Source organism: Nannospalax galili, unplaced genomic scaffold (genome assembly GCF_000622305.1).
Source record: "Nannospalax galili isolate Female #2095 unplaced genomic scaffold, S.galili_v1.0 scaffold100, whole genome shotgun sequence".
NCBI classification, from domain to species: domain Eukaryota; kingdom Metazoa; phylum Chordata; class Mammalia; order Rodentia; family Spalacidae; genus Nannospalax; species Nannospalax galili.
In genome coordinates, this window is record NW_008352891.1 from 3828849 (window position 1) to 3841674 (window position 12826).

Here is a 12826-nt window from a genome sequence, read left to right on the forward strand (position 1 = left end):
GGGAAGGAGGGAAGGAAGAAAAGAGGGTGGGAGGAGGAAGGGAAGGAGGGGAGTAATGGGCCACAAGTGCACACAGTCCCTCAGCAGAATGGGAAGTATGTCACACACTGGGCTATTCAGGGATGAGAATAAATGCATTCCAACTTCCCAGGACACTATGGAGGAATCTTGCAAAACCAATCTCTGTAATGACAGAGCAAGCAGAGTGGCCATCCTTTGAGGGTAGAGGGTCAGTATGGGCAGCAGCTGCAAAGGTGAGGACCTCATACAGCTGGCCATGCCCAGCCTCTGTGGGATCTGGGAGCAGGCTGCATGGATATGGGCACATTGTGAAGAAACACTGAACTATGCACTGAAAACCTGCATCTCTCTACATACATGTGTTAGACTTCAATACAATTTATCCCCCAAATGCAAGTCAATGGGATTTGGTGGTGACTGGTTCACATCAGAGGGAAATTCACAACACACAGAGATCTGCAGTTATGGAAAAACGTATCCAAAGAGAAATGGCATGCCCCCGACAGGCCTCACTCTATCTCATCTCCATGGTTCCTCACAGATGAAAGCCATGCCACAGTAGGTCTGCAGTTAGAACTGCTCAGCGAGAAGTGACAGGTTTACCCTTTCACACTGTCTCTCCAGTAGCTACTGACATGACTTTCTTAAGATAGATGGAGGCCAGCACTATGGCTCACAGGCAGGGAAATAAGTATTCTCCATAAAAACTAAATAGAACCTGGAAGGAAAGGGATCCATCCATAACCTTAGCAACAACAGACCTACTCTCCATCTTCACTCACTCAGTCACCCATGCATCCATATGACAAGGCCCAAATGGGGGGAGCAAGGCGCTGCATCATCCCCTAAGAACCTTACAATATATCTCCAAGTGTTGTAATATAATAATTTAATGCAAGATCCTTGTGATATGTTGAAATGAGACAAATGTCTTAAAACAAAAGATTATGTAACTGTATTTTTAGAAACCTACCTGCTGTATACAGTACCAACTATCTCCCTGCTTGTGAACTTTACAGTTAGAGAAACTGAGGCTCAACATATGTGTAGCACACCCAAGGAAAAAGAAAGTGAATACAGGAATAGAGAGATGGCTCAGTGGGCTAACAATGCTTGTTGCTCTTCCAGAGGACCTGACTCACAGCTTATAATTCCAGTCCCAGGGGAAGCTGTTCTCCATAGGCATCATCTATGCTCATATGCACATATGTGCGCACACGCGCGCGCGCACACACACACACACACAAACACATAATTAAAAATAAGTCTTAGAAAAGAAAACAAGTGCTTAGATGGTTTCCATGCATCAGACACATTACATGCATTATCTCTGTTAACCTATCTTTTCTCAAATTTTACAGATAAAGGCACTGATGTTGAGGGAGTCCCATGGCTTGCCCAATGTCACCCTGATACCAAGTGGTGGAGACTCACACCCAGGGAAATGTGTCTGTCGGGCTCTCCTGGTCTCTAGCATCAACTTTTCTCTATCTCTTCTGGAGACACACACAGGTTCAGGGCCAAGACGTCACCAACCAGCAACTAAAAATACTGACTGCTGATGAATCACAGGCTTAAAACATCCAGATCTTGTTGATGAGGCCCAACTCTTTCATTTCCGCCCTCTTAACCTTTCCCTGTCACTGCTGTCCTCCCAAAGGTTTCTCTTGGAGGGGGACATGTAGATTCTGGCCTTCAAGGAACACTCAGTCTTTCTTGCAACCAACTCAGTTTTCATGTTTCTGCTCCTGTGACACCTCTCTGGTCACCGCTGACCTCAGGGAAACAAGACTGGGAAGGATTTTTGTTTGTGGCTTCTAGAAGCCAGGGTTTGTATATAAGCTGCATTTTTTTCTTTATTTATTTTGCATTTAGTTGTGATACAAAGTGTAGGTCCTAAGGGTATGTTCAAAATACATCTGCGAAGCAGTGTAAGGTACATTCAGTGACTGAGTGTGGGGTAATATGTCCCTTTGCAATGCTGGGATACTGGCTCCACATAATCTGCTCTAACTTAGAAATTATCAGTGTATGGCAGAACCGAGAAAAGAGGCTTACCTTTGCAGCCTGTGGCAATTCACCCCAAAACCAGAGCATCTGCAGGCTATCCTTCTGTGTAGACCTGTCCGTGGACTTACTGACCAACTCAGAATCACTTTTTGGTGTTGAGGGCCGGGAGCCTGAAGGACTTAAGAAAACACAAACCCATAATTTGAGTGAGAAAAGAAACTCTTTATTGTTTTTAGTCCAGACCCATGGTTCCAATAATCCAGAAAATATTCCCCAAGCGCCATTCCCTTCTGAACCAGGCCATGTGACAATCCCTCCCACTAGAAGGCTTATGCAAACCATGTACAACATGGTGACCTGCAGCCAAATTCAAGAAAAATGAGAAAAAGAGTGATTAAAAAGACACAGAGAAGCAGAGAGGAAAGAGTCTGTTCTTGAGTACAAACTGCTGTCCTTCCATGACTTACCCCCAGCTCAACCTTCCCATCTCAACTCTCAGGCACCATGACAGGGTCCCAGCCAGTTGATGTGATATTCCGGGTTTAAAATATTTACCAATCTGCACTGGCTTTGAAAACAAGGAAATTGGGTTATGTGCCAACTCTATTGTACATAAACTGGATCACGAGGCAGCAGCCTCCCAGCTGGCATTTCCTACACTGCCTTCCAGGAACACATCATACGACTCCCAAAGTGCTGAGACGTGCTTTGTATCAACCCTCCAAGCAATTCACCCTCAAACTAGCTTCTAAGTGGTAGCAATGTTTCTCAATCTTTTCCACATTTTCACTCTAAAACCTGAACCAAGTCTTACTTCTACCCAGTCAACTAATGGCCAAAATAATCAACTTAGGCCCATGATTCCCCTGGACACCAAACAGCTAGGCAGGAAGAAACACCACTAAACTCTGTCTTATTTCTCCATGTCACTTCCTCAAGAGGACAACAGCATCACTGTTACACAAAGCAAGAAACAGAGGCCAGTTTCATACACACCTTCATTCACAGACCCTATGTGTTCAGGCTACGCTTGCTCTCATTTATCTGAGTCAGGTTTCAACTCCCACTCAAGACAGAGCTTCCTGTTGGTACAAGGAGAGCTCAAGTAGTACATGTAACTTGTATCCTTCTAAGAAGTTCCTATATAGCTAACCTGGCCCTGATTCTCCCACAGAGCCAGAGTTAGACTATATTCACACTGAGGAACACAGCCTCTTTTCCCTTGGAGCCCACTGGCCATTGATCCTTCCTCCAATGAAGACAGAGTACCTTAGGGCCACCCTCATGTTCTAGTTCACTTGTCTGTGGAAAGGAGACTCCTGGTACATCACACCATGACAGCTTCCACAATGGAACTCCTACACCACAGCGTGTACACACACACACACACGCACTCATGCATGTCCACACTGTACAGCCTGGAGGATGCATCCCAAAGAGAAGGCAAATGGGCCCACCATTTGCCTCGGAAAGTGCACACTGCCTCTCACCCTCCCTTGTTTTTTCTACTTCCTCCATTGTTTTTCTCCAAGGAGTAATTTTCTTCTAGCACCGCCCATCCACAGTCTTAAGTTCAATGCCAGTCAAGTGGGAAAAGCAAGTTCTGTGCTCTCCAGTGAGGGGCCCTGGGGCTTCTCTCAGCAACCTGACCCCACTCCTTCACAAGTCCTTCCTGAGCTGGAAGATGTTATTCCTTAACCCCAGAGCATGTTCCATCACAGAAAATCATTTACACCTTCTCTATTCTTAGGAACAATATATTGCCTCCCAGCTGCCACTAAATTCAGCAAAGCCCTTAAGAATGAGCTTGAGGGCTGGAAAGATGGCTCAGTAGTTAAGAACACTGTCTGTTCTTGCATAGGACCAGGTTTTATTCCCAGCACCCACATGGTGGCTAACAACCATCCCTGATTCTACGTCCAGTGGATCTGATGCCCTCTTCTGACCTCAGGCATTGCACAACACAGATGCACTTACATACATTCAGGCAATACACTCATACACATAAAATTAAAAAATAAGTAAAATAATTTTTTTTTTGGTCTTTTTGAGACAGGGTCTCCCTGTAGCCCCAGCTGTCCTGCAACTCACTATGTAGGCCAGGCTGACCATGAACTCACAGAGATCCCCCTGCCTCTGCCTCCCGAGTGGTGAGATTAAAGGCGTGCGCCACCATGCCCAGCTAAAATAATTTTTTTTAAAAAAAAAAAAAGAGTGAGCTAGAGCAAAGTTATTCTGTAAAGGTCTGGTGACCATGGCTGTGTGGGTCACGCAGTCCCTATAGATACTACTCCATTCTGCCATAGCAGCACAAAAGAGGCCAATACAAAAGACTGGCTGTGCCTGGCAGAGTTCCACAAAGACAGACAGCAGGATGCATCAGGCCACAGCTGTGGTTTGCTGACCTCTGCTCTAGGGGAATGGAAGTGCTGAACAGGGGCCCTGGAGGATCCCCCACTTAAGACCCACCATGCTGGTTCCCTCAGCAAAGCCAAAAGCCTCTGGAATCACATGGAGGCGCTGAAGTGTGCAAGCTCAGAAGGAAGGCAGGCTTGCATGGCGGTGATAAGACGGAAGGCCCTACTGTCACACTAAACATGGCACCAGATGAACCCTGCTAGTTCAGGCCATGGCAGACCCAGACTGCATACACATGTACCTGTGCACTCTGTGACATGGATGAATGACTTCAACCCACCTGAGGATAAGCCAAGGAGAGGATGACTCCATGTTAAATGTGATATATCAAAATAAGATCTCAAGACGGCCCATTATCAAACACTGGCCTTTTACCATCAATTGATGTTCAAACAAAAAAATTCATAAGGTTGCCGATATTCACAAATGAAGTATTAATTAACCTCATAATAATTTTCAATATTTTTGCCAGCACCAATAAAGCAAATTAATAACTGATCATAACTCTGTTTATCTCATCTTCAAAAGGTCTTCCATCTGTACACATAACCTCTGAAGGAAGCACCTCCTGAGGTTTTGTTTATCATCAAAAAAGAAAGTTAAGACCAGGGCATGGCGGTTTACAACTTTAATCTCAGCACTTGGGTGGCTAAGGCAAGAGGAGCAGAAGCTCTAGGCTAGCCTGGGTTACAGGAGACCCTGTTTCAAAAATTAAAAACTAAATAATAAACAGGGTCAGTGAGATGCTCAGCAAGTAAACGCACCTGTCGCCAAGCCTGATGATCAGAGTTTGATCCCCAGGACCCATATGATAAAAGAAGAGAACCAACCCCCACAAGTTGCTCTCTGATCGCCACATATTTATTCACTATGGTATGACATCCTCCCTGACATACAAAAAAATATGTAATCTTAAAAAGCAGAGAGTATGGGAGATGAGGCACACCTTTAGTCTCAACATTCAGGAGGCAGAAGCAGAGGATCTCTGTGAATTCCAGGCCAGCCTGATCTATATAGCAAATTCCAGACCAGCCAAGGCTATATTGTGAGTCACTGCCATAAAAACACACAAAAAAGAACAAGAAAGGAGAAAAAGAGAAGGAAAAGGCTATGGAGCTTTTTTTTTTTTTAAAGAGGGGGACGGTTTGTGACATAAATTAATTGATTTTAAAAAATAAATTTAAATTTAAAAAGAAAAGAAAACCTTAAAAGTTAATTTTCCCAGATAGAAATTAACCACAGCTTCATTGACTAAAATGTTTCTGACGTAGATCAGGTCCACAAAGTAGACAAGTCAAAATGTGGACAATGCTGAGGGCCTGCCCTATGGCAAATACCTACCTCAAATGAAAATACAAACCTTCAGGCCTATGAGCAGTCCTAGGCTAGTCCCCTAAATTCTGTTCTAGAAATGCTGTGGTGAGTGTCTGAATCCATTACACAGGCAGCCTAACTGACTGTTTATATATTAAAAATAAGTGGCTTGACTTAACTAAAGTGGTATCCTAAAAATAACTTGTAGACTTACTTGCCAAATGACCCATCACAGAAAACAAAAATCTAATCCCAGTCTTTCAAGTTCATGGCCTGGATTTTCAAACCCACCCACAGAAACAGGCAGCACAGTATTCGAGTACATTTCAGGAAGTTTTAAATTAGTCTAATCATCTAACATGCCTTAAAATGAAAGGACAATTTCTACAGATGTTCTTCATAAATAAGTTGGTTAGTGAGTAAGATTGATTTGAAGTGTTAGATCCAAATTTCTATTTCATATCATCTACTGTAAGTTTCTTCACAAGCCACTGGGTGAACAGTAAATAAGGCTTAGAGGGGTTAGAGCAAGAATTCTGTTATTGAATATGTCCAAATGGGCAAAGTAACTGGTCTACCTTTCCGAAGCATGGAAGTGGGAAGACTGTGGAGGGCAAGAGCTAGAAAGGACTCCCTCCGTGACAACTGCAAGATGAGGGGGGGTCCTTTGGCAATCTACCAGGCTGCTGGAGGCATCACATGATATACATTAAAAAGAAAGAAAAGATTACAGGTCAGTTCAATGAAATTTCCTAGCAATGCTTGCCTATTCTCAGCAACAACATTTGTAAGAAACAGAAATATTTAGCTATCAACCAACAAAAGGCTCTGGGTTGAAATCAGTAAGAAATCAACATGAACTTTCTTTTGTGAAAAAGTATCATGCAGCCCCTGCTGGCCTCAAACTCACTATGTAGTTGACAATGACCTTGAACTTCTGATCCTCCTGCCTCCACTTCCTGAGTGCTAAGATTACAGGCATGCACCACCACCCTTGGTTTTAAGTGGTGCCAGAGATCCAAACCCAGGCATCACGTATGCTAGATAAATATTCTATTATCTGATTTACTTCTCCAGCCCCTCAACATGAACTTCCTGAACTATGAAAACAGGAAGCTGCCAAAAGACTGATTTCACTTTCCATTCTGCTCATGTGCCTTTAAAAAGACAAGGGTAGACTGAAGCTCAGCACTGTAACAAACTACATGAGTCAAAGACTTCATCATCTGTTCTGTCCACTGTCTCCTTACAGAAAAAGGCCTCATTCTAAGTATGGAAATGTATCAACTTATCCTAATTTGTAATTCCATTTGACAGTGGTCACATCTGTATAATCTCATGACATTGTTATACAGGATTCACAAAGAAAACCATGAAATTGGCAAATACTCTCTGGGCTATGTTTTAAACATTCCTTTTAAATTCCTCAGACATGTACAGATTTTTCAGCTGGTTGGCAGCTTCTAAATATTCTGCATTGCATTGTTTTCTTCCTAAATTACTATCTTTTCTCTTCCCCAGACCCAGGACAAGAATACATCTTAGAGAGATGCCCTGTCCCATCCAGTGACCCACTGGTCACATGTGGCCAGTCAAAACTAACGTGGACTACATATGTAGAATGAGCTATGGATCTTAAAGACTTACTGTGAAAACAGGAATGTGAAATAGCTCACTAATATTTTTAAATGTATTAATTACTGAAATGATATGGGTCAAATGACATCTATCTTTAAAATTAGTTCCACCTATTCTTTTAATCATTTAAACGTGTGATGGTTAGTGTCAATTGTTAACTTGCAGAATCTTGGGTCTCTGGGCATGTCCGTTGGGGATTATCTTGATTGGGTTAACTGAGGTGAGAAGACCTGCCCGCTGTAGGTGGCACCACTCCCAGGCTGGGATCCTGGATCACATAACAGAGGAAGGGAGCTGAGCAGCAGCTGCATTCATCCCTCTGCTTCCTGATTATGGTGACCAGCTCTTTTAGGCACCTGCCACCTTGACTCCTCTGCCATCATGGACTGTACCACTGAACTCTAAGAATAAACCCTTTCTCCCTTAAGTTGCTTTTGTCAGAGTATTTTGTCACAGCAACAGAAAAAGAAACTAAGACAACATGTCTAATAGGAAACACTTAAACTGCATATGTAGCAAAGCATTAAGTTCCTAATGGACAGGGCTGGTCTCTGCAGCAAGTAGACTTCCAGCCATTAGCCTCAGGCTCGCCCTGGTAGACCAACAGTTCCTGTCAGTCCAAGTTGGAGCTAGGCATGAGACACACTACAGCTTTAGCCCAAACTGCTGACTGCTGCTGCCTCATTCTCAAAATGACCCTGAGCAAGCTGGAACCAGGAAGGGTGCTTTGATGAAGCTGGGAGCCCACGCCAGAGCTCAGCTACTTCCATTTTACTAAACCATGAATAAATCTACAGCATCAAGTGGAACAGACCAAGGATGCCAGTCATTCCTGTTTCTCAACCTCTTTTTCATTATCTCCACACCTCCAAATAGTTTGACAAAGTAACAGCCCATTATCCCCCACCCACTGTGTGACGTTTAATGCTATGGCCCCTCAGAGGCCACAAATTGATACCATGCCTAGGATATGTCTGCCACCCAAGAACCAGTTTTCACCCCTTGGAGAACACAGGATTTAGATCTGTGCCCTTCCTCCATCCTTGGCAGAACCACTCTGAACACTCATGTTCTCACAGGTCTCAGGGATCCCAAAGGCCTCTGGAGTCTTCAAGACATCTGTACACCATGCAGCTACAGCTCACTTCTCAAGTTCACACAGCAACTCCAGAAGAAGTGGCCAGTGTATGTCAAGGAACTTGTGGTCCTGAATCCATTAGTACGGACTGGGAGTAGGGTAGCATCCCTCTGACAGCCCTGAGTGATGTCAGAGCCACCTGCAGCAATATCTGCAGTTGAACTTCACGTTAGGGCTCAGGACCAAGCCAGCATCAACCATGTTGCCCTCTCCTGCTCCTGTCAGGCACTGGTTAACTGAGCATGTGCTTTTTCCCTTCTCTTGTGCCTTCCCCTCAGAGTCCTGTCCCAAGTCTGTGGATGGATCTTGAATTCAATGAATGTCTTCTATCTGTTCCCTTCTGCATTAATTCTAATCTGTACCCCCTACTCCACACTTTTCTGGTCGTAATTATTTTCACTTTTTATTTCTATTTCACTATTTTCTAACCCTGTGGACATAGTGATCTCTAACACACACATAAGCAACTTACCTGGGATTGGGAGACCACTCTCTATCTGAATTGGGGTAGGATGCCGACTGGGGGTAAGTGGAAACTGAGAGAAGGTTTTCTTTAGGAATATCATCTTGGAATGGTGGTATGTCATTAAGAAGCGTTCTGAAATTTTAAAAAAAATTAAAGAATTACCAAGGGCAGATTCATAATAAAGCCAGTTTCTTGTTGATTGTGTCTAAGTACTTTGTTATGATCACTGTTAAACACCCAGGCACAATCCAGGAAGTGAAGACAGAATGAAAAAAAGTGAAAGGTCGGCAAGTATAATTGTGTTTATGCATTTGTACTTTGGCTGGATTATAAACAAAATGATTTTGCTGAAGCATCAGTATATTGATTATGCCACTGTTAACACCAATGTAGCATCCTCCAGAGAGAGAGAAAGAGAGAGAGAGACAGAGATAGAGAGACAGAGAGACAGAGACAGAGAGACAGAGAGAGAGGAAAGAGAGAGTGTGAATGGTGTACGTGCATAGTATTAAGGATGGAACACAGGGCTCAGTCATGGTAGGCAAGGCTCTATCACTGAGCTACAACTTCTTCTGTCCCTTTTATTTTGAGATAGGATCTCACTAAGTCTCCCAGGCCTCATGTTCCTCCTGCCTCAGCCTCCACAGTGCTGGGCTTACTGGTATATGCTAACACGCTCAGCTTCCACTACAGCATCTTACTATTGCCTTTCATGTTTCACCTCAAGAGCCTAACAGGCAGATCAACCAAAGCTGGAGATAGGTGTTACAGAACCTTTTCCATGTGCAAGGGGAGCTGCCATACAAATGGATGACCCCACACAAACCATGCTTCGTGTGGGCCAAAGAAATAAATGATATCAACCATGTGTATCTTGACAGCAGAACTCCCTAGCTTCAGACAGGAATGGACACAGCACAGTTCACCATCCCCCTCCCACAGAGGCCATCTGTCTGCACTTCTGATTGTGCCAGAAGTACCTGTGTCCGGGTTCTAGACTCAAAAGCCACACAGGAAAGGCCATTACAACCAGCCCAGTCACTCAGCCTCTATGCCCCCAGCAGTCAGGAAAAGCAATGGTACCAACCAATATCCATTTTAAGCCAGAAAAAAAATATATTCTAGGGCTGAGGGTGTGGCTCCAATGTAGAGTGCCTAGAACACACAAAGCCCTGGGTTCAATCCCCAGCACCCCACAAATTGCATGTGATAGCTTACACCTGTGAACCCTACATTTGGAAGGTAGAGAGGCAGAAGATCAGAAGTTCAAGGTCATCCTCAGCTATATATCAAGTCTCAAGGCCAGCCTGTGCTGTGCTATATGAGACCCTGTCTCAATAAAAATAAATATTTTATTCTGGCATTCTTTGTCCCTTCTTTATGTTAACAAGATATAAAAAAAATTATCAAAAGTCACATGGAATAATATAAAAATCTGAAACAGCAAGTATTCTTTAAAAATTAGTTTCAAAACTGGCATTTTCCACCAAAACAGTAATACATACAAACAGAACTTCACTGCACTCTTAGCAGCAAAGAAAAAAACAAAACCACATTCAACTTAGGGCATAAGCCGGGTATGGTGGTACACACACACCTTTAATCCGGAAGGCAGAGGCATGCAGAGAGGTCAGCCTGGTCTACATAGTGAGACTGTGTCTCAAAAAAAAAAAAACAAAATGAAACTTTGGACATAATCCGAGTTAAAATAGAAAAGGTTTCCTTACACACAGAGTGTAAGCTCCAGTCACCTTTAACCCTAAGTTGCTCACACACCAGTCTCTCTGCCTTGGATCAGCCCCACTGCCACATATATATTTGGTGCTCAAATAACAACAACTAGGCTCCGGGCTAGGGGGAAGCTTGGCAACAGAGCAAACACTTAGCAAGCACAGTGCTGTGGGTTTGATCCCCAGCACCAGTAACCAAATTAAAAGGCTCTGAGGAAATGGTTTTGTTCATCAAAAAGACTCATTTGCTGAATCTTGTTTCTAAATTCTATGACAGAGAACTGATAGCTATCTACCACAGAGGTCCGGCACAACCAAATGTGTTTCAAAAACATTAGCAAATCTCTATTTCTTTCTGAGACTGGGTCCACCTGATTCCAAAATTCAGTCTAAGATGCCTAACAGATGAACAAAAAGTTAAGAGGTCCACAGTGAGGTCACTGTGCTAAATGAGGCCCAGAAACAGCCAAACTGTAACCTGCATACAAGGGCTACAAAACAACTCACCTTGATGAAGAAAACTAAGCATTTCTGATCTCAGAAAAAAGAGAAATCCCTACTTAACATTCCCAAGTAGTGTGTAAGAGAAACAGAAATTAAGAGTGAAAATTCCATTCCAAGAAAAGGGATTTTCCAAAAACTGGGCATATCCTGACCCAAACCCACGTATAAAGGAAAGGAAGTGGGCCATTACTGTAGCATACCTCTGTGTAAGAAGTATAGACGACTGAATGCTAATGAGATATGATTTCACCCAGATCAGAGGTGTTCTGTGAGATGGATAAGGTTTTTTTATTAGCTAATAGAAGCCATAAAGTTGTGGATGGAGAGGTGGGGGGCAGCAGGGTGAGGGTGGAGATGGAGGAAGAGGTCTGAATATATTCAAAATTCACTGTATAAAATTCTTGAACCAAAAAGTTAACTCATCTAGGGCTAGAGATACAGCCCAGTTTACTACAGTGCTTGAACAGGATACACAAAGCCTTGGGTTCAAACCCTAGTACATCATAAACAAGTGTGGTGGCACATACCTGTACTCTTAGCACTGGGAAGGTAGAAAAAAAGGATCAGAAGTTCAAGGCTAGCCTCAGCTACAGATTGAGTTTGAGGCCAGCCTAGGCTACATGAGAACTTGCCTCCAACAATAACAACAATAATAATAATATAACAATAATAATAATAATAGTAATAATAATAATAATTCATCTGATTTCAAACACAGATCCTGTCTTCCCTCAACATTTACCTGCTTCCATCCATTGGCCCTGAGTCCTCATCAGAGCTCATCTCTATGGGAAACATGTCCTCATCCTCAGATGTGTTGGTGTTATCATCTCTTTTGAGACTGTCCAGTTGAGACTTCCTCCTCCTTTTTCTTCTCTTCTTCCCCAGAGAACCAGAGGATGGGGTGTCACTGGCAGGCAAACCCTGGGCAGTTGTGGTGGGATCCAGGTTCCTGATTCTATCGACAGAGTTCCTTTTCAGCTGGCTCTCCATTCTCGAAGTTCCTTCTGACAGGATGGGAGATGTGGCCAGGTACATGGGGATCACTTCCTGAATAGGAGGACAGGATTTCAAGAGTCCTATTAACAGGTTCAGAGGCAGGACAGTGACAAAGGCCTTCCAAGATTTACTTATGAGAGGGCCACAGGAGGGAAGCCTGACATGTCACAGCCACAGGGACATGGACACATGGCTACCCCATCAGACAGAGGATCAGAGAGTCAACAACTCATCAAATGCTGTTTGGGACTCAACCCTGCATTTCTATAATTACAACTAAGTTACAATTAGCTATTAGCGGTGTTTTCAAACCACCAACACTAAAATATCTAAAGCAAAGAAAAATGAGGGCTGAGTCATGACTATGTTGGGACCTGGACACAGTTTTGTGGGTACTACGGGCACCAAGGTAGGATCAGGTAGGTTTCAATGGGAAAGCAATAGAGGAAAAGACCTATGCCTTCCTCTGACCTCCACATGCACATGCATAGGCACAATTACCTGACCACACAGGTATACACACACACACACACACACACACACACACACACACACACACAAAAAAAAAGAGATTTTGTCATTTCTCAA

The 12826-nt window shown here is 43.4% G+C and overlaps 1 protein-coding gene across 11 annotated transcripts in view; it reads right to left on the reverse strand.

The window, feature by feature from the left end:
• Positions 1–12826, reverse strand: part of Lpin1 (lipin 1) — a 176299-nt gene that overhangs the window by 38050 nt on the left and 125423 nt on the right. For 7 of the 11 annotated variants that reach the window (XM_008850089.1, XM_029554557.1, XM_029554558.1 and 4 more), the window contains 4 exons: positions 11982–12289; positions 9012–9137; positions 6342–6449; positions 2080–2209 (listed from right to left, as the gene is read on the reverse strand). In XM_008850089.1, coding sequence (XP_008848311.1) covers positions 2080–2209; positions 6342–6449; positions 9012–9137; positions 11982–12289 — 672 coding nt within the window. The remainder of the gene's footprint in view (positions 1–2079; positions 2210–6341; positions 6450–9011; positions 9138–11981; positions 12290–12826) is intronic. The other 4 variants (XM_029554559.1, XM_029554562.1, XM_029554553.1 and 1 more) reach the window with 3 other exon arrangements.